General features: G+C 36.3%; 1 protein-coding gene across 2 annotated transcripts in view; it reads left to right on the top strand.

Moving 5' to 3' along the window:
- Window positions 1-26,524, top strand: part of LOC121409909 (fibropellin-1-like) — a 55,238-nt gene extending 28,714 nt beyond the window's left edge. Inside the window, exons 2-12 of one of the 2 annotated variants that reach the window (XM_041601693.1) lie at window positions 1,570-1,736; window positions 8,494-8,644; window positions 13,154-13,308; window positions 13,780-13,930; window positions 14,462-14,558; window positions 15,238-18,745; window positions 19,488-19,657; window positions 20,766-20,946; window positions 21,951-22,122; window positions 23,469-23,557; window positions 24,362-26,524. In XM_041601693.1, the coding sequence (XP_041457627.1) occupies window positions 1,570-1,736; window positions 8,494-8,644; window positions 13,154-13,308; window positions 13,780-13,930; window positions 14,462-14,558; window positions 15,238-18,745; window positions 19,488-19,657; window positions 20,766-20,946; window positions 21,951-22,122; window positions 23,469-23,557; window positions 24,362-24,389 (4,869 nt within the window). In that variant the 3' untranslated portion in view covers window positions 24,390-26,524. Of the gene's footprint in view, window positions 1-1,569; window positions 1,737-8,493; window positions 8,645-13,153; window positions 13,309-13,779; window positions 13,931-14,461; window positions 14,559-15,237; window positions 18,746-19,487; window positions 19,658-20,765; window positions 20,947-21,950; window positions 22,123-23,109; window positions 23,430-23,468; window positions 23,558-24,361 lie in introns of those variants that run through there. The other variant, XM_041601694.1, reaches the window with a different exon arrangement.
- Window positions 26,525-26,759: the final 235 nt, after the last annotated feature.

Here is a 26,759-nt window from a genome sequence, read left to right as displayed (position 1 = left end):
TGTGGGTGCAACAGGGGGGGGGACAGTCTTGTTGGAAATGTCTCCCTAACTTAAAGTCGAAAAAAATGTCGGCTATTTTGCATTGATATTACAGAAGAACATTTCGAAACATACTTTAAAATAATATCCTGTTTGGAATTGTCTTCAACATCATGAAAATAGTAATGAGGCAAAGAAACTCACAAATCATAAGGAAACTAAATCGCATTCCTTGACATTATAATGTATTTCCCCTTAATCCCTACTATTCCAAAAGAGCAAGCAATTGAGCCAATGCTAAAATCAATTAAAGAAGCAATACTAAGAAAACACAGTAACAAAAACATGCCACTTGGGATTAACATTGCTATTAAAATAGTAAAAAGGAAAAAAAATTGGACCCTCCTTGTTCAATTAATCATAGAACTTGATCAGTCGTAACAATGTCAATCAGGACTATTCATAATTCAGTATTCTGGAAATATGAATGACCATAGGCAGAAATTTTTACCGTGGGGGGGGGGCAAGACGCATAAACATTCTCGAAGAAAACTCACAAGCGAGGGAAGGGAGAGAAGCGACCAAGCTTGTCATGAGGGCGAGTTTGCATTTCCTAAAGTGAACTTGACAGGTTTCGTGCACACTTCTGGTGATCTTTTTGAAAATTTTCAGTAAAATAATGTAAGTTTTCAAACTTTCTGGCGAGGAGCACCTGCTCCCTGCCCCCGCTGCTTACGGCCATGACCTTACACGTGACATAACAGACAGAAAAATCAAAATGTGACATGGCACGTCGAATAAATAATATTTCTCCTGCTTTATGAATCCCAGGAAAAGAGTGGAAAGTGAGACATCACGGTATTTCACGAAATTCAGGATCTAAGATTGTTGTGAGCACACCGGGGGCCGTTTCATAAAGCTCTTTGTAAGTGAAGAGCGACTTTGAGAACGACTGGTGAACCTATCTTACGCGCTAAACCATCGCAAATTTACTATACAATTTACCAAAAGAAAGGATCACCACTGTCGTTCTTACCTTACGAACAGCTTTATGAAACACACACCAGGGATCAGTCAGGGGCATACGTTTTCCTATTTAAGGAGGTCTCTTCATAAGGAGATACAAACAATATAATTATTTAAAAAAATAACAAATAAGACACGGTATGCGCTTCTGATTGGTTATCATCAGGTTGCATTCGATTCTGTGCCTGCTTCCGATTGCAACTATTTCCTCGACGGGCCCCTGCATGAGGTGACAACAGGGGGCGCCCATGCACACTATGTGATCAGCCAAGAAAATTGACAAGTCTAACTGTCGGTCTATCATAAATATTTGTGATTAATTCCTTACCTACTCCATATACTAGAACTGTAATTGGTTTCTGAAACGGTTCTACTAAGAAATACCAAATTTGTGGACGAAAATACAGGGATTAGTCAGTTCTTCATTAGATCATCAGTCTTACAGAGTTTTGAGGAAGAAAGTTGTCATGAAATTTAATATTTGTATTGTGTAAGGAAATTCTTCAATTACGAATCACTCATTTTATTTCAATTCACCGTGTTTTTTTTCCTTTCTAATAACAGGGTATCTCAATTGTAGCAGGGGTGACCATGATTGAGGTGTCCCTCCTGAGGTATGATAACCCAGGTAGTCGACTGAGTGGAGGAGAATGTTGTGATGCTAGTATGTCGGAGATATGCAGAGACAAATGCGATAACAGGTTCGAGATATGCGTCTCTAGTCAAGAGAGGTAAGATCATAGCACATTAATAGAGATAGTTATGACAATTTAATCATGCGCTCACCACTCATATGTTCAGTTGCCATGGATATCGACAGGTTTTCCTCCCACGCGAAATAACTTCGAAAGGGGAGAATTGACAGCTCAATGGATTTATTAATGTGAACTGATTTAACTCCCGGTGACGTCAATATGACCATTGTCGAGTAATAGGGGTAAGAAATAGAGACATAATAGGGGAAGAAGTGGGGAAAAGAAGTAATAGTAAAGAAAATTAGAAAAAAAAGGAATAAGACTATCCAGAATGAAAGGTCTGAGTTGTGTAACTCTATGACACCATTTAATTCAATGAGAGAAAAGTTATGTCCAAGTTTTGTCGTGTCCACCCTCTTTCAAAGAACCTTGCAAATGGAGGAGTCGCCCCTGCGGATAAAAAAAATATGCGAAGTCCGAAACGTGATATACAAAAAGGGTGTGAGGGAATGTGGAGAGGGAGGGGAGAGAGTGGGATGGGGAAAAGAGGGGTATGTGTTTGGCACACAGGTACTTAAGCACACATTCTCTTTTCTAACGAAATTACTGAAAGAAAAACACATAACCTTATTTCCTTAATGGTTCCTTGATTCACTATTCTTATCAAGCATTTGAAATATTTTAGATTTCATATTGAAATATATTTTTGGAATATTACAGTGCTGCCGGTCTTTCCGGGTTTTATTTTCTTACCCTCTAAAAACACGGAGTAAAATTTTACCCAGTATTGGGTAGAAAGGGAACATGCATGTTTGCTGGGTAATTTTTTTTTGGTTACACTTCGTAATTCCGAAGATTCGTAATTCCAAAACACGTGAATTGCCTATACATCGACGTTAGTTAACCCGAAAACGAAAAAGGGTTCGTTAATCCTAACATTTGTGGCGTTATTTCGAAGATTCCTTATTCCGAAGGTTCGTTAGTCCAAAAACGAAATAAGGTTTGTTATTCTGAAGGTTCGATAATCCGAAAACGAAATAAGATTCGTTGTTCTGATGGTTCATTAATCCAAAAAAGAAAATAAGGTTCGTTAATCTGAAAACGAAATGGGGTTCGTTATTCCGAAGGTTTTTTAATCCGAAAACGAAATAAGGTTCGTTTTGCCAAAGATTCGATAATCCGAAAACAAAATAAGGCTCTTTATTCCGAAGGTTCGTTAATCCGAAAAATTAAAAAATCGGTGGCGAAGCCGGGAAAACCGGAAGGGTATTGGTGGAAGAGGGGGTGAGAAACACCGTTGCTGTTCAAATGTTCTGAGGAGGCAAAAAGAAGGGCGGCGGAGAAAATTGGTTACACTTCGTAATTCCGAAGGTTCTTTATTCCGAAGGTTCGTAATTCCGAAACACGTAAATTGCCTATACCTCGATGTTCGTTAATCCGAAAACGAAAAGGGGTTCGTTAATCCGAACATTTGTGGCGTAATTCCGACGATTCGTTATTCCGAAGGTTCGATAATCCGAAAACGAAATAAGGTTCGTTGTTCCGAAGGTTCGTTAATCCGAAAACGAAATAAGGTTCGTTGTTCCGAAGGTTCGTTAATCCGAAAACGAAAAAAGGTTCGTTGTTCCGAAGGTTCGTTGATCCGAAAACGAAATAAGGTTCGTTTTTCCGAAGGTTCGTTAATCCGAAAACGAAATAAGGTTCGTTTTTCCGAAGGTTCGTTAATCCGAAAACGAAATAAGGTTCGTTAATCCGAAAACAAAATAAGGTTTGTTAATCCGAAAACAAAATAAGGTTCGTTAATCCGAAAAATGAAAACCGGGAAAGCAGAGGCAGAGGCAAGGGGAGGGGGGCGGGGGACACTTTTGCGGTTCAATTATTATGAGGATGGGAAGGCAAGGGCGGCCGAACGAATTTTCGTTGGGGGTAAAGCCAAAAAATGAAACTCATACGTCAAAATGGGCACTTTGGTGATATTTTCACCTTAAGATTATCATCTGCTTGAAGTCATTGCGTGTTTGATAGTGATTAAGTAGAGACAAACCTTTTTTGAAGTGACTTCTTATTATGGCAAAATGTATATTTAGGCTTTATTTTTCGGGAGAGAGTATAATGAGCGAGCGGCTTGGTAAAACAAATTCAAAGGTGAAGTTGTATAACGTTTTTTGTGGTCAATTATTCTTAAAATGGCATTATTGCGAGGTGTTGCGAGCGTGAATCACAAGCTAAAACTTTAGGTTATTTCAATAAAAATGAAAATTAGTTTTTTAAAAATCCGAGCAGATTTCTGCTGTCATTAAAAAGATGTGCATCTAACTAAAGAATTAACACGAGCGCAAAACGCGAGCTTAAACATACTGACCAGAAAAGGAACCTGTTAAAGAAAGCATTTAGTGAGCTTTTTAGGATGCATATTTCACCAATCGAATGAGAGTGCGAAGCGCAAGCTGAAAATTTTCAATATTCCAGCCTGAAAACTTAACTTAACTTGTATACTTTAAAAAGAGTATTTTATTTCGAAAAAACGGCATATTTATTTTTGAAGAAGGAACTTTCCCATTTTGGAAAATATTAATTCCCATGTTTTGTATTTCAGTTTTGATGCCCCCTGCCTCCCTCCCGACCTGATCTAAAGGGGACATTTTAAGAACTTTTTGCAGTTAGCCATGAAGACGATGCGTGTTTTAACCAATGGCGGCGGAACGTATTTTTTTTTTGGGGGGGGGGGCAAAGCAAAAAAAAGGGGCCAATAGGGGCAATTTGGTGCAAACGGATATTTTCACCATTAGATTATCATCTGTGTAAAGAGGTTGTGTGTTTTGTAGTAACTAAATTGAGCACAATTTTTTAAGCGATCACTAAAGTTATATATTTACGTTTCATTTCTGCGAGCGTAGAGAGCAAGCGGTTTGGGGGAAAAAGTCTAATCTGAAGATGTAAAATTCACCTTTTTTGGTCAATTACTGTTAAAAGGGCATCCTTGTGAGATGTTGCGAGCGAATCACGTGCTCAAACTTTTGGAAATTTCATGTGGGCCTAGAATGATAATATTGATATAGATATTATTTACCCAGGGAAGCCACTTCAGTTCTGAAAACTATTCTCCCAGCTATTATTATTTTTTTTTACAAGAATGCTTAGAATGTCCAGTTTTCAGGTTGGAAAATCGGACAAATTTGGCTCACGTTTCTCGCTCACATCAAGTATTGTTTATTGAGGAACTCATTCTATTCCTGGTTACAAAAAAAGAAGTATGAAATGTCCAGTTTTCAGGTTGGAATATCACAAATTTTAAGCTTGCGGTTCGCGCTCTCATTATTTAGTTCGTAAGATATATATTCTATTCATGAGTCACTTGATGCAGTCCTTAAAAGATTACTTTCTGAAGCCTGTTGCATAAAACTTTTTACCTGAGAAAACTCTGGTAAAAAATGAAAACTAAGGTTAGTCTGATTTCCGCCACTGACTTTAGCACAGGGCAAAAACTCCTGTAAAAACAACCTGAGTTTTCTCAGGTAAAAAGTTTCATGCAACGGGCCCCAGGTCAGTATATAAACAAATTACAGCTCGCCCTCGCATTAATTCTTTAGAAAGATACACATCTTTCTCACGATTACAAAAAATGCTCCGAATGCTCACTTCACGTCTTGTTACATGAAATGTCTACTAGTTTGAGCTTGCGATTCGCTTTCAACATCTCACAAGGATCATTATTAGTATTATTTTTATTACCAGCAGAAGCTGTTATTAAAAATGGCATCCCCTCCAATACAAATCCTATTATCTAGAGGTTGCTCGCACTCTTCCAACACACTTGATCCCCTGCATCTTTAATTAAACCATTTGCTTATAGGCAGCAATTGCTCAGATAAAATCGAAATTAGCCTATGCTTGATCAGGGCGCCTATATTCTTAATGAAATACATGCTTTGGCCCCAACACACGCATGTATCATCGATCGTTATTACTATCATTGCATAATATCGTGTAATCTTGTAATGACAACATCGTTTTTGTTACCAAAATGAATTATTTTTATTTTCGGAAATACGAACCTTATTTAATTTTCGGATTAACGAACCTTATTTCGTTTTCGGATTAACGAACCTTATTTCGTTTTCGGATTAACGAACCTTCGGAATTACGAACCTTATTTCGTTTTCAGATTAACGAACCTTCGGAATTACGAACCTTATTTTGTTTTCGGATTAACGAACCTTCGGAATTACGAACCTTATTTCGTTTTCGGATTAACGAACCTTCGGAATTACGAACCTTATTTCGTTTTCGGATTGACGAACCTTCGGAATTACGAACCTTCGGAAATACGAACCTTCGGAATAACCGAACCTTCGGAATTACGAAGCTTGGGAATTACGAATGTATGCGGAGAAAATTAGAGTAGAGCAAATACTTTTTAAAGTGATTTCTGATTATGGTAAGATATATATTTAGGCTCTATTTTTCGCGAGGGAGTGTAACGAGCGAGCGGTTTGGAAAAAAAATCAAAGCTGATGTTGTATAACTCGTTTTTTGGTCAACTGTCAATATGGCATCCTTGGAAGGTGTTGCGAGCGTGAATCGCAAGCTCAAACTTTTGGACCTTTTAAAGGTCAAGTCCACCTCAGAAAAATGTTGATTCGAATCAATAGAGAAAAATCAGACAAGCACAATGCTGAAAATTTCATCAAAATGCGAGTGCGAAGTGCGAGCTAAAAAAGGGGGATTTTCTAATCTAAAATATATACTTTAAAAAAGGGTACTTCATTTCGAAAATCGGCACATTTTATTTTGTAAAAAAAAACAAGGGAATTTCCAATTTTGAAAAAAAAAATACGTTGTTCCTACGGGATTATTATCATTTTTTTTTTTGGTGAAAGTGCCCCCTGCCCCCCACCTGCTTTTACAGCCCCTGTGGGAAGGGGCTGATCTATCGTTACAAGGGGCGTTTGCGTACACAGAATTCTCTCAAAGAGATGATCACATGAGGCTAGTTCATGTTTTTCTCTCGTTGCTAGACTTGCAAATTTATTAGATTTTTCATTTTTATCTATCCGGTTTAAACGTAAATAAATGTACATGATACAAAGGCACAAGGACCAAAATGAACATGGTTACGATAAGTACAACTTAAAACACAGACTACAGAACATCAAACAAATAAAACATAATGCATTCAACGAGAAAACTACTATTATCCTATTAACGAAAACCATTATAAGAGCAGATAGAAGTTATCAAATCAAATATCGATAGGGGCGCGTTGATGCATTTCGAAATTATTTTGTCAAGTTCAAAAATGTCTACTTAAAGATCCATTCTTGAAACTAATGTTTCCCACTTATAAACATAATGAAATAAAATCGCTCTGTGCGGGGGTTGATTATTTGGACCAGAATGGGGTTATAAAGACCCCTTTTTGGCTGGGGCGGGGCAAAAAACAAACAAACATCCGCAGCCATCATACATGTAGCCAGCTTTTCGGAATGAGGGGGGGGGGCACACTTAATTCACATTAAATGGATATGTGAATATAGGCCTACAGATGTGCATCGAGCTTTCGCCAATAAGGGGGGGGGGATTTCATTCACATCTTCCCCGATCGGCTGCTCAAAGCTGATTTTGTTTCTTTTTTTGAAGTGGTAGTCCGAACAGTGACTTCTTACTTTTATTCTTATAAACAAGATAATTGTATCTGAAATTGTAATTGAATTTCTGATTGAATTATGCCAATGCGAGAAGCGAGCTAAATTTTATAGAAAGTTCAGGAATTGAACATATTTAGCATTGTTTGCGATTATGAACAAGACGCGTATGGAACTAACTAATTACTTAGAGCGCGAAGTGCGAGCTAAAATTTTCGATAAATTGTCATAAAGAGGGTTTTAAGTAGTTTGTTAGAATTCATAGAGACGTAGGCTTATAATTACTAATGAGAGTTAGCTGATATAAGTTTGCACGATCATACCTGAAAAGGAATATTATTTTTGAGAACTTCATGGAATACACGAAGAATAAGTACTTCAAATCAACATTATTTCAATTTGTGATTAACGAACCTCATTTCGTTTTCGGATTTACGAAACTTCGGAATTACGAACCTCATTTCGTTTTCGGACAAAGAAACTTTCGGAATTACCAACCTTATTTCGTTTTCGGACTAACGAAACTTCGGAATTACGAACCTCATATCGTTTTCGGACAAATGAACCTTCTGAATTACGATCCTAATTTCGTTTTCGGACTCACAAACCTTCGGAATTACGAACCTTATTTCGTTTTTGGAATACCGAACCTTCGGAATTACGAACCTTATTTCGCTTTTAGACTAACGAACCTTCGAAATTACGAACCTTCGGAATAACAAACTGTCGGAATACCCGAACCTTGGAAATACCGAAGCGTCGGAATTACGAATGTTTGCGATTTTTTTTACCCATATTGGGCTATTTCAATGCAACATTGCATAAAATTTACAAAATAAATAAATATATATATATATATATTTACCCAGCCAACATGCATGTTCCCATTTTACCCAATATTGGGTAAACCTTTTAGAGTGTAATTTCGTCATGAATGATCTCTAATCACATGCATCGGTGTTGGTGTATCGTTTGCTTAAAATAATTTATGTGTACAATCAGGATGAACAACTGCCTCAAGTATACACTGTTCATGTAATCTACAATATAAAGGATTACGGGATTAGATATACCATGAAATCAAATTCCATTTCCCTCCATCAGATACAGAAACCTTTGTTTTTTTCTTCCATGTTTATCAATTGCAGTGACACCAACATGACATCTTGCTCCTACTTCTCGGCAAATACAACGGAGATAATGGACAACTCAGATCAGTTCACGTTCCCAACTTCCTTGCTCTTGCAGGATGACAGCAGTCTTCCGAATCCATTTACTATCTCCATACCTGATGCTTGGGTAGGTCAATACATATATGTGGTTTACACATTCCCGGTTATTAAAAACCAAAGACATGAAGTACACAGATCCAATCATAAATAAATTGATAATGTAATTAACTTACTAACGAAATAAATAGATAATTATGAACAAATTGATAAATTCATGAATAACCCATCAGATAATAATAATTAGTTATAGCAACATATAAATTAATTATGGTGAATTCAATTTAAAACATATGAATAAAAATAAAAATTATCTAACTAAAACGAATAACTGAACAAATACACATATTCGTGAATTGGTAACTGAACATATTAGTTTAAAAATGTAGGAAATAAATTGGTTATTTCGATTGAAATGAAAAAAAAAATACAGGACATTAATTACCCAACTATACAAACTGACACAACTGTAGAGGGAATGAAGACTACGTTTGAGATACACAAGGCTAAAGTGTATGAAGATTTCTCTTGTGCAATTACACGTATGTTATCATCGTTGTCGTCATCATCAATATTTTAGTTTTCGTTTTCTGGATATATTTTGAGTCAAACTTGGAGCATTTTTTTTATCAGAATATAGCTAATTTAATTAGAGTAATATCATTCAGCCAATTCTATGGTGGATTTCATTTTAATGTATAAGTTGATGCATCTCAATTTAATTGCCGAAATAAGATTTTATCAGGAACATAGACGGGCCACAATTTAAAAAAAAAAGAAATAACGCAGGCATTGAAAAATATGAAACGGAACAAGACACATGGCGGGGACGAACTAACGGTAGAATTTTATATGAAATTCTGGAAGATATACAGGATATAGTTTTGGGTAGTTTAAATGCGGGTTTTGAGAACGTCATGGTGTCATAAATTTACTAAATGTTGAATAAAAGCTGGCTGCAATGGTCTTAGCAAATAGAATGCAAGAAATATTAACATCACTGATAAATGAAGATCAGGTTGGTTATATAAAAGGTAGATTTGGTTATTGTAATGCTAAAATAATTCAGGATATTATTGACTTTACACAACTTGAAATAGTTGATGGTCGTCTTTTATTTGTAGATTTCTACAAAGCATTGGACAGTCTTGAATGTAATTTTATAAATAAATGTTTAGAAAAATATGGATTCAAAATAATGTTTAGAAATTTGATTTCGATTCTGTATACCCAGATTTCAAACTGCGTTCTTTTAAATGGATATTTAACAGAAACTGTTTACCCCACAAGAGGGATAAGACAAGGTTGCCTGATCTCTGCTTTACTTTTTATTTTAGCCATTGAGTGTGTCAGCAACAAGACCAGATATGATGAAGGCATACAGGAAATTTTGGTCGGAGATAAATCTAAGGAAATAAAGCTATGTCAGTTATCTGACGATATGACAATTTTTTATGAAGAACAAAGCTATTGAGCATATATAAGACTTTGGAAAAGTTTCAGGTGTTGTTTTAAGTAAGGATAAAACACAAGTGATGTAGTTGGGAAAGAGAAACCTCTGGAAATGATTAGTAATATTCCATGTGCTGAGGATTATGTTAAAGCCCTCGGTATATTTTTTTTCAACAAAGGAATCTATGAGCTGTGAGCTAAATTGGTCAAGAGATAAAATAAATAAAATAGAAACATTACTAAATATTTAAAAAGAACGAAATCTTACATATACAGGTAAAATAGTTATTTTGAAAACATTGATATTATCTAACTTTGTATACACTGCTCAAATAATCTTTTGTCACACGGATCCGGTTAAAAGAATATACAATTTAATGACGAACTTTCTTTGGGCATGTTGGGGGTCTAAAATTCATAAAGTAAAAAGAGCCAATTTACATGTACTTAATGATTTGTCTAATGGTGGATTAAACATGCTAGATTTAGGTTCAAAGCTTAACAATTTCAAGTTAAAATGGCTGTTCAGATATTTTGATGATACTAAGTCAAAATGGAAATGGATGTTTGATTATTGGTTTGAGAAGTTAGGCGGGAGTTTAATTTTAAGAAATTGTCAGTGTGATCTGCAATATATTTTGTCATTGAAACAAATTCCAAAGTTTTATCGTGAAATATTGTATATTTACTTGACATTTAAAAGAGAAAAATTGCTCAAGGAAAAAAAATATATAATTTCCAGTGCAGAAATTTGCAAAGAACTGCTATGGTTTAATAACAATATCAGATATAATGGAAAGATTTTGTTGTTCAGGAACTGGATACGTTGAATGAGGAATGTTACGCCGTCTTTAAACACACCACTTACTTGTAATTCTAGTGGAAACACGTTTATCATGAGTTGTTGCAATTGAAGGCTGAAAAATCTAGGGCACAATCATTTTGGAGAGAAAGGTTGGACGAAGACGATAAACATTCTTGGTTGTTTACATGGACACTAAAACTTATGAATATTCAAGACAATGCCATGGTCCAATTTAAATTCAATTTTATGTATAAATTACTACCAACTCTCTCTAATTAAAAAAAATGGAAGCTAAGAAACACAGATATGTGTAGTGTGTGTAATCAGTTGAGCGATTTATTGCATATGTTTTTTGGTTGTGCTCAGGAGTTCAAACCTTTTGGAAATATTTAGAGGTGTTAATAAGAAAGTGTACAGATCAACAGTTTTGTTTGAAGCTTCATTATATTGTTTATGGTTTTAGGATAGAACATATAAAAGAAATTAATTTAATATTGAATTGTGCATTATTTTCAATTTACAAGTGTCATAAGATTGCACTAATTTCTGTGAAAAGGATAAACTGTAATGATTTGAAAATGATGTTTACTTACATGTATGTTCTTAAAAGTAGATATGATGTTGAGAAATATAAAAGAAAACTTTATATGAATCTGTCAAAATATAATTCTAAAGAATTTATAAGACATTTGTTTGTATAAACTTATATGCATTTATTCAAATAAAGAAGACCAGTTTTGGTTTAAAATTGCCGAGATAAATTGATAATCTACATGATAACCATTCATTATCAATATTATACGAAAAGTGAAAAAACCCAAACAATTGTACTCAATACCTGGAAAGGTGTTACTACTTGCAAGAGCAGTATTTCAGAAAAGATCACAAGTGGACCCGTGAGTAAACGACGGTGCATCAACGAACAATTTTAGGAAAAACTCTCAGGCAGACAAAGAAAGTGTTATACATGCTAATAACGAGTGCATTGGGGAATTATATTGAATGTTGGAGTAGTTATTAGATATTCCAACATATGTGCCAATTAATAGAAAAGATGAAAATAATTGGGAAAAGAAGACACTTCGACTGAACAATGATATTAACACAGCATGTAACTAAGCATTTTAAGGATGTAATGCGCTGCGATCAGATGGAACCCTGTAACGTCAGAAGTGCAGTTAACTGCTAATTTAAAAGAAAAGTACGATAAACTGTTCAATTATTGTCTTTACAAGGAAAAGGTGTAAATAATCATGAGTTTCGAACGACGAAGAACAAAAATCTACATCACACGAACTCTATACTTTCATAATAAAAGAAATATGCTGGTAGCAAATCTCAAATAACACTGTTAAATGAATACGTTTATTTTCCCAATATGCCATTTTTTTAGCAACTGATCATATTACAAATAATAAATGCGTGTACATCTCAACCAAAATAATCAATGAAAAGTAAGCCCCTAAAAATAATTAGTTTTATTTAGATGTGTTTTTTTTCCGAGGTCTTCTCAATGGATTATTTTGATCAATTCGAACAGAGCCTTGTTTACCATGTGTATATTCCATTAAAAAAATGATATGATATTCTTCCTTACCACCCTGAGGCCTACAATCACGTGGTGTCTATCTGATGAACATTATTTGATCATCAAATCGACAGACAAAATGTAAGAAGAGAATACCACATGCGCGAAAGTCAGCCATCTCGTTTATGTAACATACAGTGAATGAATAATTTTTGCTCCCTGAGCGAATTGAAAAAATGCATTAGTTCCTCTGATAATTGTAGTGACATATACCAAAGATATAAACTACGTGTATATAACATTACAACCTAGTCGATGACTTTAATCGTATTTGTTTTATATACCTTTCGGTGACGGTATTAAGTTATTAACCTTGCAATCATTAGGAATTCTGCAGTTTAAAGGCTTGGCCTTCTTGAAATGATTAATATATAAGAAAGTGAAATATTGGCATGTGGAAAGATAAGGCCTCTCTATGTAACACATATCTTACGTTTGTCAATGACTCTTGCATATCAAGATTTAGCAGTACCATTGCAGCATTCTCGCAACTTGCAGTCATGTTGAAGCGTTCTGCTTGCTAAAAGTTTTGAAAGCTAAACCAGAGTCAACGCAACACAGCTTTACCCTGCAATATTTTGTTTGCTCAAATTGTTCGACGCCATTGATGAATACGTCATCTAATGAGTCTAGCTCGTCCCTCCACTTGTTTGTATTGTTAGAGTGCTTCAGCGCCAATGATGAATATCTCATCGTCATAACATACACATTTATATAACGTTTTTGTACTACAGGGAGGAGTCCGGTTCAAGGTGCGCGTCATGGACGTCGATACAGGGGGTGACCAACAAGTAGATATTCTGGCGAAATATATAAACTACTATCCAGATCCAAATTACGAATTCACTATCCAATGGAAACCAGTGCTGTCTGGAACAGGTGATGGAAGGTACGAAGCTCACATTATTCAAAATAGGTCTTCATGTCATCATTATTCTCATATTGTTCTTAATATTGTGTTTCTCCCTGCGGTGAATGACAATTACTTCATTAACAATCATGTACTTTTTGAAAAAAACATTTTTTGGCTTTGTTGCTGCATGTAAGAATCAACATGGTGACATATTTTTGCTCCTGCGACAATTGCTCCAGGCTCCTTATTTCGTCAAAGATATAGGGTTAGTGTTACAGTAGGGTTTTATGTTAGATTTAGGAGAGGCTATGACGTTCAATCTAGGGCTGAAGTTGGCCAGTCCCTTAGTGTGGGGAATTACAACGGAGCAATTGTCGCCGGAGCAAATGTCATGGAACCGTAGAAAATAACATGGCAAAGAAAATCTATCAACTTGCTTACCGCTCATACCATGAAGTCCTTGTATCGCTTCTGAATTAATCAATGTCTGACGTTGTGTTTCAACAGATTAAAGACAGCAATGCGGGTTTACTGTGGAGAGGGGTTCTTTGGCCCTCGATGTCACGTATACTGCGTGGATGGTCCTACATACACATGCGAACCATTCACAGGGAAGAAGCTTTGTGAATCTGGTTATGGTGGAACAGAGTGTGACGAGGTAAGACTCGCTCTAAAGACATGACATATGACATGACCATGATATTGCCACGATTACGATGTCTAGGAGTCCTGTTTCTGATTCTGCTGCATCAACGCCAAGCTGATATATATAACTAATTACATTATGAAACGTTTTTCATTTACAAATGTTAGATACTTAAAGACGACTTAAACTGAAAATTTTACCCCTCATTGGAAAGGGGAGGGGGTATAATAAACTGTCATTAATTTTCAATGTATGGAGGTGAAATCACTATTCAAACGTCTGCATGAATATTTTTTTTTAATACAATGTGGCTGGGAACAAGTAACAAAAAAGAAGGTATACGACACTGACAGTAGAAATGAAGTAAAGAAACATAAAATGTGTTCATTGGATGACTGGACTGATAATAGAAGTGATGCATTTTATATACTAGATATAGTCGTCATAACCAATATGAGGAACAGATGAGAAAAGAAAAATTGATAAAGTTTATTCTATATACTTATGATGAAAACCCGTCCCTCTTTATCTGCTTTCACGTAGGACATAGCGGAATGTGCATCATCACCATGTCAGCAAGGAGGTTCTTGCGTCGACCTCATAAACAGTTACCGTTGCGATTGTATTCCTGGGACTTATGGTGAGTTCTGCATCGTATCGTCAACAGAAATATCAATTGAGTGGAGGAGCCGAGGTGTAGTGGTTCTGACTCTTGCCTTGTAAACAGAGGGTCGTGTGTTCGAATCCCACCGCGGTCTGGCGTCTTTTGGCAAAGCGTTAATCCACACTTTGTCACTCTCGACCCAGGTGCTAAATGGGTACCCGGTAGAATGTGAATGTCATTGTAGCTTGTCCAGTGCTGTGTTGCCTCACCGGCGACTGAATGGAATGCTACCCAGGGAGTGGAAGATGTGAACACATTGTGTGCGAGAATGGCTGATTGAATCCGATGACCGCGGTAATATATATCTGTACAGCACATAAACACGTCAACCGATGTATTAAGCACTATCTGAAAGCTGATTATTATTACTATTATGATTATATTATATCATTCAATGAACATCTGCATTGTCCTTAATTACGTAAGGTTTCACCACACTTACCCATTGTGTTTATAGACCTACATAAAGTGTCAAACTGATACTTATGTTATTTCAATTAAACAAACAAAAATTGTCTTTAAAGGTTTGTTAAATTTTTAGTCCGATGCTAGGGCTTATTGGCAATTTCTAGGTTAAACTATGTAAGCAGTAGCTTGAATAATGATGACAACAAACATTTTTTTTTACGATATTTCTCCCATGTTTTCATTTCAGGTACCCACTGTGAAAGAAACCACAACGACTGTGACAATGTAGTATGTCAGAACGGCGGTACCTGCCATGACCAGCTCAATGATTTCCAGTGCACATGTACTGAAAATTTTGAAGGTCGTTTCTGCGAGGTCCTTATTGATGAATGCATCAGCGATCCTTGCCTAAATGGAGCTACTTGCGCGGATGGTATTCGAGATTACAGCTGTATATGTGCTGATGGCTATGAAGGAAGAAATTGCGAGATTGACATTAATGAATGCTCAAGTTCACCATGTTCTAACAATGCGACATGTGATGATAAAACTGCAGGCTTTGAGTGTAAATGTATTCCCGGCTTTGTGGGAAACTTGTGTGAGGTAAATGTGGACGAATGCGAAAGTATGCCTTGCAAGAACGGCGGATCTTGCATCGATCTCATAAACTCATTCGAGTGTGACTGTTCTACTGGATACGAAGGAATCTTCTGTGAGGACAACGTAGATGAATGTCTGTCATCGTCCTGCCAAAACGATTCTCCTTGTATTGATGGCGTAGCAAGTTACACGTGTGAATGCAATCCAGGATTTCAAGGAGTTCATTGTGAAATCAATATCAATGAATGTGCAAGTAGTCCATGTATAAACCAAGGTACCTGTCGAGACTTGGTGAATGCTTTTGAATGTGTTTGCCAACCAGGATTCAATGGCACTTTCTGTGAAATCAATATCGATGAATGCAATGGAAACCCTTGTCAAAATGGAGGCATATGCAGAGATCTAATAAATGGATTTGTATGCAACTGTGCGGATGGTTTCGAAGGAGCATTGTGTCTTACAAACACAGATGAATGTCTGAGTGACCCATGTGAAAACCAAGGAACGTGTATTGATGAACTGAATGGCTTTTCATGTAGCTGTGCAGCAGGGTTCAATGGCACTCTGTGCAAAGAAAACATAGATGAATGCGCTAGTCAGCCTTGTTTAAACAGTGCAACATGTTTGGATGGAATAAACGAATTTGTCTGTCAATGCCTAGACGGTTTTCATGGCTTGCTCTGTGAGAGCAATAAAGACGACTGTGCCATCGACCCCTGTATCAACAATTCGACATGCGTTGACAGGATCAATTCCTTTGTATGTGTCTGCACTGAAGGGTACGAGGGAATGTATTGTGAGCTTAATACAGACGAATGCCAAAGTGACCCTTGCAGTAATGGAGCAACCTGCCTGGATGGTATCAATGAGTACAGATGCCAGTGCGCAGAAGGATTTGAAGGGATTCACTGCACAAGTGACATCGATGAGTGCTCCAGTAATCCCTGTGAAAATGGTGGCACGTGCTTGGACCAAGTAAATGGATTTTTGTGCACTTGTGTAATCGGATTTGACGGGCTTCAATGTGGAAACAATATTGATGAATGTGCCAGCCAGCCCTGTCTGAATAACGCCACATGCCTTGATGGCATCAATAACTACACATGTGAATGTATGCCAGGTTTCAATAGCGTTCAATGTGAAACGAATGTAGATGAATGTCATAGTTCGCCATGCCAACATGAATCTACTTGTATAGACGGGATTAATGGCTTCCATTGTCAATGCAAAGACGGTTTCAATGGTAGTCTTTGTGAAATAAACATTGATGAATGTGCAAGCCATCCCTGTTTACACAATGGAACCTGTCAAGACGGAGTCAACAACTACACATGTGGCTGCATCCCTGGTTTCATTGGCATTAACTGTGAAACAGACGTAGACGAATGTAGTAGTATGCCCTGTCAGAATAATGCTAATTGTGTTGACAGAGTGAATGAATTCACGTGTCATTGTAAACCAGGGTTTGAAGGAACCCTCTGTGAGGTCAATGTAGACGAATGCAGAAATGTACCATGTTTAAACATGGCAACATGTCATGATTTGATAAACGGCTACAGATGTGAATGTGCTCCTGGATATACAGGTGTTCACTGTGAACAAAACATCGACGAATGCGAAAGTTCACCTTGTCAACATGACTCTACCTGCTTTGATGAGGTGAATGGATTTAACTGTGCCTGTAGTCTAGGGTTCGCTGGAACTCTTTGCGAAAATAACATTAACGAGTGCTTGGGCCTTCCTTGTTACAACAACGGCACATGCCGCGATGGAATTAACAACTATACATGTGAGTGTCTTCCTGGTTTCAGTGGCAGTAGATGCAAGATCGATGTTGATGAATGTGAAAGTTCTCCTTGCCAACATAGCTCGACATGCGTGGACGAAATAAACGGATTCCGATGTCAATGTGCATCGGGCTATGATGGCATATTCTGCGAGGTCGATATAAATGAATGCATCAATAATCCATGCAAAAATGGCGGAACATGTGTAGACTTGATAAATACTTATGAATGTCAATGCATGGATGGATGGGAAGGAGCTCGCTGCGACAATGATACTAATGAGTGTTTAAGCAACCCCTGTCAAAATGGGGCTACTTGCAGAGACCAAGTAGGTGGATATGAGTGTGCCTGTGTGCTTGGATTTACAGGCGTAACGTGTGAAACAGATATAGATGAGTGTTTAGAGATGCCTTGTCTAAATAATGGTACATGCGAAGATGATATTAATAGTTTCATTTGTCATTGCGCTGTTGGGTTTAGTGGAAAATCATGTGAAGAAAACATAGATGACTGTGATCCCAATCCGTGCAGACACAACTCAACGTGTGTAGATGGTATTAACCAGTACGTTTGTTTATGCAGACATGGCTATGATGGTACAGTCTGTGAAATCGACATCGACGATTGCATGAACTCTCCCTGCCATAACAACGCCACGTGTATTGACAAAGTCAACGATTTCGCATGCGAATGCACTGCAGGATACGAGGGTAGATTGTGCGAACTGGATATCAATGAATGTTCCAGCCGACCTTGCTTAAACGGTGGCAACTGCACTGATTTAATCAATGGATACAGTTGCCTCTGCGATTCCGGGTATGAGGGTTTGAACTGTGATGCTGATATTGACGAGTGTGTAAGCATCCCGTGTCAACACGGGGGTACGTGTCAAGATCTCGTCAATAGGTTCCAATGTTCTTGTCATGAGGGTTACGACGGCACTACATGTGACAATAACATCGACGAATGCCAGCCTTCTCCGTGTCAGAATGAAGGTATCTGCGAAGATGGAATCGCGTCTTATCAGTGCCTTTGCCTACCTGGATTCGAGGGCGCCAATTGTGAAATAAACATCCAAGAATGTGATTCATCGCCATGTAGTGAGAACCATACCTGTATAGATGAGATAAATGGTTATAACTGTCTTTGCCTTCCTGGCTTTGAAGGTGTCCATTGTGAGATGGAGACGAACGAATGCCTGTCATCCCCTTGTCGACACGGAGGAACGTGCTTGGATCATGTCAACAGCTTCACATGTGCCTGCCCTTATGGTACGACAGGAAAATTATGCGAGACCGTCACCAATGCCTGTATTAGCCAACCATGCTCTAATAATGCAACGTGTGAAGATACTTTAAATGAAACAAGGTAATTTAGAAGTTCTAGTACACCCCTCCACCTGGACAGTCCACCCCCAAAAAGGATAAATACCATTGGGATTACTACTCCCGCAATCCATTTTCCTCGAGGACATATACTCTTATAGACATGCTTCTCACTTTTACAGAGTAGTTTTTTGTTATAAGTTTATTAACCTGCAACGATATCTGACCTCAATTTTCTAACCAGGATTTTGCGTAAAAAGAGTAGCTTTATATCTGATACTTGATTTATACAATATTTATTGCAGATTAATAGGATGAATACACTTCGAACATCATAATATTGCAAACAATACCATTATATTGTGATTTAAAAAGAAGGATCTTCCCCGGGTTATTGACCGAATCGAGCTTTGATCTGGTGAGGTTTTTATCCCACAGGGTAAAGATCCTAGGTGGTTGTCCTAGAGGTATTTGTGTGGGGTTGTATTTCCAGTAGGCTATGTTAAATGTCATTATCAATAAAAGGCTTTCTAACAGCCTGTTACCTATAGGGAGCACCAGTGAGTATACATGGTATAGGTAAAACTATTAACATCCAGAATAAATATTATAATTTCACAAGATAGTTAGGTATATCAATGCTTTATATACATATGGAATTGAAATGTGCGTTTATAAATACCACACACAAATCACACTTCAATTAACATTTATGAATATCAAATTTCGTGGAAAATTGATTTATGTACTTTCTATCTTTGTCTCATATACAAAATTAACTACAGTTGTATCTGCCCTCCTGGCTACACTGGTGAGTTCTGTGAATCTCTGGATCTTGGACTGTGTGGCGCATCTTGCATTAATGGTCGTTGTGCAGTTTCTTTTAGTCCTGAAGGAGAAGTGATCCACAATTGTTTATGTGAGAAGGGCTTTATTGGGACCAACTGCGATACAGGTAAGGCTCGAATATATCATGAAAATCCCTGTTTCATGAATCGGTAATTGCTGTTATCTCTGTTGGACGACTCTCTGGATGATTTACAGATATGTATAGCACTACTCAAATGCCGAGAATGATTAACAAGTTTACTTTTGTAAACAATTTGTGTAAACAGGTTGGGGCCAGGTTAGTCTAACAATGTACCCAAGAATCAATCCAATCTTATTCTTAGACTGATATAATGTATTAATTTGTGCATTAAATCTAATGAATTTTACAATTTGTTTTTCGCTTATAATGCTTGTACAGTTTGTCTTAAACTGCATTTCCAGTCACTGATATCATCGAAGGAGAGGAGTCTTGCTGCTTTCATTTTACCCCATGCTCGACACCGCCGATAAGTTATACACTAATCTACATCTGTTGACCTGCTGCTTATACATGTTATAACAAAACGCACGGGAACATCATATTTCGGCAACTCTTCGCTGTCCTTTTTAATAATTTCTCATCACTGGTCAAATATGTAATGCGTCTCAATTTTATCTTCAACTGCAAAAATAATAATAAAACGGACGGAAACAAGCACAAGAGGAATACCCAATACCGAAGATTGTTAATCATTGATTGAACGACAAGACATTACAATGTCAACAAAATAAATGACTGGAACATAGTAAAATATATTGAATTTTCAAAAGAAACTAATTTTCCTTCGATTGACTTTGTTACGAAAATTATTATAATGATAATAATAACAACAACAACAACAATAATGGTGAAAATACTAATAATAATAGTAATAAAATAGTAATAGTACATAGTGCTTAAATTGAAAACTTGTTTGATGTCGTATATCTAACACAAACCGTTTATGAGTCTCATGATATTATGAATTCTAAACTGGTACTGGGATTCCGAAAATCATATCAGCAGAAGAACGATGTGTCGCATAGAGGCTCAAAACCAATTGGAATGCTTAGAATCCCGCGCTCACACTTTAGAACCCATTTATACATTTTAAATATAAAAAAGTGACACCTACTTCCCAACAACTCCATGCTAACATATAAGCCGGTAAATATAAACCGTGTAAGTGTTTTTATTCTTTTCCCATCTACAGAAATTACAGCTATATGCTCAAACATCCTTCTCACAAGTCACCATCCTACGAATAACATGGTAAATGTGGCGACGAAGCTAAGCAAAATTATCAAGATGTCATATGGAGATAGTCTAGAAGAGCCTAAGAACATTGAAGTAGTCATCATAGCATCTGCAAACGAAAGCTCACAACTATCAGGGTGAGTGTATTGGCATATTTGTCTTATTGTAACTTAGTTTCGGGGATGTATATTGTATATTGTATATATGTTTTAATTAATTTGTATGCAATTCTTGCTTTTAGCCTATTGTGCTAGACCTATTCATTTGTTTTATATAGAAATGTTATTTGCCGAAGAGCATGATCTGTTAACTTACTATTTTAGCGTTATTTCATGCTATCAATTATGATTATGCACATTGTAGGATAGGGGCTCCACGTCCCACTAGCAGTACTTGCTATTTCTGTGGAGTCCTTTTACCAATGAAGTTTATATGACAATTTTGTTTAGATAAGTTTTTTCATGTACTATGTTTTTATTGTTTATGTCACGGTGCACTCATCACAAGCTGTGCTACCTCCATCGTTTTGTTCAAGTACATTAAAAGTATTGATGATTTTTGTTCTTGAAATAGATGTACTTCATTCATTAATTCATTCATTCAGTTAAATGGCTCTACGACATGTTTCGACTCATTTCGGCTAACCATTGACTGAAGTGGTACAGTATAGTACAGTGATGGGATTGGGCAAAGCTAAACATGAATGAGTAGGAGAATTGACAGTTAAAATCGAAGGGGAAGATATTTCAAATCCTCCATAATGTAATACATCAAACCCATCGCTAGCTGAGATGTAAAACTAATGCATGGCACGCCAAATAATCAACCAACGCACCGGATTCTTCCCTTATTGCGAGACTTGGTCAATCTGATTTGGCGGCTGCAAACCAAACCCAGAAAAGTCGGGGTATGGTAAAAAACAATAAAGACTCCTTCCTGTGCGAGACTCTGCACTAGTATTCCCAGGGTTTACATGGTTTAGAGGCCTGGTAACACTGACCCCCTAGTGCTTACTTAGATGTAGTGACACTAGAAGACTACTCTGAATATGAGTCGTATCTGTAACCAAACTATTAAATGGCACACCCTAAATTCATTAAAACATTTTTTTCTATTTCATCGTACTTTCGTCTGATTTTAGGAGCCCTTACACAAATACAACATTCTATACAATGGTGAACAACAGACCACTGAGTCAAGACGAACAGGAGAGAATTTTGAATTCGATGACAAATGAAGAGAAAGGTGTTATCATGGACCCTTTTGAAATATTTGAAGATACTCCAATAGTACCAGAGGAAAGTGGAAAGAAGGTAAACAAATTTTGACAAAATTGAAAAGAATTGTGTCGATAAAATCATTATTTTCTGTTTTATCGAAACTCCCGTAGGAACTCGGCAGGACAGCGTTTTGCCGGTTAGCGCCAAGCTTTTATATAACCAATTACCTAGGGAACATTTACGTCTAGGTTAATCAGTCATAGTGGCTGACTTTATAGACGACAGATATTCCTCTCGGGTCCCTTTTTTCAAATCAGAGTGGAGACAATTGCAAAGTGGGGATTCGAACTTGCGAACTCACGATTATGAGTCCATTGCTCTAACCACTGCACCACACGACCCATGTGGTCCATTTTAAGGTATGGATATTGTTAATTCCCGGTAGTTTATGCGAGTAAGTTCAACTTCCCCATAATCTTTAAATGTATTCCCGATTCAACCCCAAAGAATAGTAAATTATAATCTTGCAGTTCAGATGGAAATGCATTTTTTATCTAATGATGATGACGATGAACACCATTTGTATAGTGCCATTTATCTGAAAAAAAAATCAAAGGTCCCGGCTCCCCAATCTGTCACACATTATTTACCATTGCTTACTCTACCATTACCTAAAGATGCTTAAATATATAAATGAATCATAGTAAAGTTTAGAGAATAAATCAAGTTGTCAAAATATTACTATTCATGTTTATGCTGCCACGTGATTGCCAAAAAGAAAATACTTTATATATCATGCTTATCTTGAAACAATGGCAATCAGAGGTAGGTCTAAAGGAAGGTTTAATTATGTTCACATAAATTTCATACATGAAATAATTTGGTGTCATTTTGGTAGAGACCTGGAACAAGTAAAGTCAGTTGGCACTGAAAGAGTGAACAGAAATAAAAAGATCTGAAAATTATATAGCAATGTCAAAGAAAAGATGGGGAAAGAAAAATGAAATGCCACTTGGCTTTTTTCATGATTCCACTTGTAGATTATAACCTCCTATTTCCATTATTTTTTTTTCTTTTCAGGCTGGCTGGGGTTGGAGGAACTGGGTGATACTAGTTTCACTCGTTTCTATCATCATAGTTTTACTCATCGCCATTGGTTACGTGGCAACGAGATAGTACATACTTCAACTGCACTTTTTCTGTCCTATGCCACAATTTTATACACTTTTTTGGAAAAAAATGTTTCGCTTCTCATTCTCGCTTTTCCATTGCAGTTAATATTCTGTAATATCGTGTGTATCCTGTCTTGCTTTGATATAAGTTTGGCCCCTTTCACCGTTGGTATATTGTCCTCCATCATATTTTTGTCAACAAAAGTACAACTTTCTTGATTATACCTGTCTGTCATGTCTTTATCCTCTGTCTTGCTTTTAATATAGCCTTGGCCGCTTCAGCGTTGGTATATCTTCTTATTGCTACCGTTAGTAACGGTACTCTTTATCATCTTTATCATCGCTATTATAATCAGGTAGAGAGATAATGCTGCATGTCGCATATTACTGAAATGATGCATCTTCATCATCTTTGCATCTTGATTTGGGATGCTTTGGGGGAAAGTGAAAAAATATGTGATTATCTTTTGGAAAAGTAAACAACATTATTACAGTTCGAATTAATGTGTTCCAAAGTGAAAATAAAAAAAAAACAGTGACAGGGTGATTGACAAGTTGTTTAGATGTAAACTGAGAGAATAAAAAAGACAAATGATGTAATACATTTATGCCTAGAAGAGAATTAGAGTTAATAAAATGATGCATTTTGCACTTTACATATAATCTGCACGTAAAATGATAGTCCAACTGTACAAAATAATAGAGCATTCCACGAAAAATAACAAATGCCTGCAGTGATTAACATTCCCCATACCATGTTCCATTACTAATACTAATGTGCATGTTAATCATCATCATAATGGTTTTGGGGGTATGCAGTATGGTAAAAGAAAAATGGCTTTAGCCTTTTATTATACTTCTATTTCATTCCCGTGCCTTCAGCCTATCCGATTTTCACTTATTTATTTCATTATAATCCACATTACCATCATGACCGCATGTCTGTTGCAAGAGATCACCCAACTTATAGTGCATATTTTTTCTAAAATATATGATTTTGGATCGATGGAATGTTTTATTTCTGTTCATGGCTTGATAATATAGCGATGCAAATACATATCAGCATTTCTTTTTTTTCCTGCATGCATTTGATTTCCATTAGAAAAAACGTAGAATGTATCCCAACTTTGTTTCTCGTTATACTATCCCCTATATTTCAGCAAATTAAAGAAAGAACCTGTCCAGTAGTAAATAGTTAGCAGAGATTTCAAGAAAGAAGTGGAAAGGTTGAGCAGTGAAGCCTGGAATCTGTACTCTCTTCATTCCAGAATCATCGTGCTTTGCTATATATTTATACCAAATATAATGGAATAAGTGCAGCCTTTTTATACCATAAAATATCTGGTGCAAATTAATCACGTTAATATGAGGTGTATAATTTATATTATCTGATTGTTATATATATATATATATAATACTCCTTTATCTCAGCTGTCTTTCTTCGTGTTTATGAATATCTGGTAAAAAGCAACCAACAAAGTAATATCTACCTTATCATTGAAACATACAGTGAGATAAAAGAGCTAATGGGTAAACATGAAACGCACCTGCATAAAGTGCTAAAAATGGTAAGAAGCTCAGAGTAACTACATGTAATGCATACCATCAGATTTCAACTTTAAAAACGTCCCAAGCCAAGCAATGCTTCAAAAATCAACCGCACTTTCAAATGCTTTGAATATACAAGAAAGGCCATTAAATCTTGAAAGCATTTCATAGTCTAACTTTGATAATCAAATGAAAGACAGCTAAAATTTCCAAAAGTGATGTATTTGGGATGTAATAATGTTTCGTAAGGCTGATCTTAATTATGTAACGCGCCGATTTATAAGCGTCCGGTAGATAGTGTCAGTTCAATTTGACATACTATCTTTAAAGATTAAAATTCCTACTGACAAGCATCGGAGGGCAGAGTACATTATTTGTCAAATTTTGATTAGGGTTCTAGGAAAATCAGCCCAAATTTCTGAATATCCGTGGAAAATTACTGGTTCCTCACATGTATAGGAACAGGTCACCATGCAATTTAGCATAAAGTCGTGCATACGTATAGTCTTTTCCGCAGAAGTTTGTCATATTTCGATCTCTAAAAATACAAAATATGTATCAAGTGTAATCTGTAAATATTTGTACGTGTAAATAACTGAAATATTTTGTAAAGAGACCAAATAAAGTTTATAGATCAGTATTTATTGAAAATAGGAATATCAACAAGAGTAGAATGATAGTCCCTGGATACAACTTTAATGTTATAGTATCAATTTTATATGGAACTTTCATTAGTCTACGCATTTAATAGGTATGAAAATGTAAATGTATATAGCCAAATATGTTTTATGAATAGGGAGTTTTGTTCAACAGTTCCAGTGTACATCGTTTATTACATAGTTCTTCTTTTTGTGTAATACTTCTTGGTTTGCAAAATAATGTGTTATTGGTCTTTTGTTTGTGCATTGTATTGTGTGTTGGATGTTGCATTATTTTCATTATTGCGTGTTATACCTTGAGCGTATTGCAGCAAGCGTTTCATAGGCTTTGTAAAAAATGACGATAGCCTTCAATTTTTATATACAGTAAAGAGTTTATATAATATATGCTTTCTTGTTGGATTTATATATTTGGGCAATCAAATTGCTTCTAAAAATGGTTGGTGTATTTATGTGAATTCATCATTACTCATCTCGGAAACTATGTAAATGGAAAAATATTATATAAAAACCTCCTGAAACACAAAGTGCACCATTTCTTGTAATCGCAAACAGTCTAATTTCTGCGGAGTCAAATTTGATTCCGAATGGCTTCGGCTATATCCCAAGTTCTAGGTGAATCTAATATCCGAATAAAGTTTACTAACTGAGAATCGATTCAATCAAGTCTAAGTAACAAAAAAAATAAAAAAGAGGCAACTTTGATTTGGATAACTTTTAACTCGTCACTGCATGAAGCTACTGCAAAATTGACTCGGCAGAAATTAGAGTAAATGCCAATCTAACCGGAAAGTGGTTTTGTGCATGGTTTAGTGTCATATAACATTATGAATTTTCTAATTTCCAAACTGTAGTTTAAATATTGTGCAGTTGTCATTTTCTAATAATTTCTTCAAATAATTCATGTATTGTAACTTGTGACTGTTATGTGTCCTGTCATCTACATATAAAGGCCCCCTGAATAAAGTAATGCGTCACTGATTACCGAATGACTGTATTGGACGCGAACACAAGTTTTTCGTATTATTTGGGTTTGTAAGAATTCTATTTGGAAATAAAGTGCCAGGGTCTTGTTATTATTGCCTTTTAAAGCAATAACGTAAATACATCGACAATGAAATTGATCCAAAAACTGGCCGACAAACCAACATACTTGACAGAACACTGAAAAGTCTGACTTTTACAAGAAATCTTACCAGGCTTGCAAGAAATGCAGCATGGACGTCTGATTTTTTTCCAAGAATCAAAATGGAATCGTTTCTCATGAGTACGAGCAGTTGTCCATTTTTTTCTAGAAATTATGTCTTGCGGTATAGAGAAAATATAATTAAGCTCATCAGTTGTCATATTA

This window comes from Lytechinus variegatus, chromosome 3, assembly GCF_018143015.1.
Source record: "Lytechinus variegatus isolate NC3 chromosome 3, Lvar_3.0, whole genome shotgun sequence".
Taxonomy (NCBI): domain Eukaryota; kingdom Metazoa; phylum Echinodermata; class Echinoidea; order Temnopleuroida; family Toxopneustidae; genus Lytechinus; species Lytechinus variegatus.
This window is presented reverse-complemented; position numbering and strand designations above follow the sequence as displayed.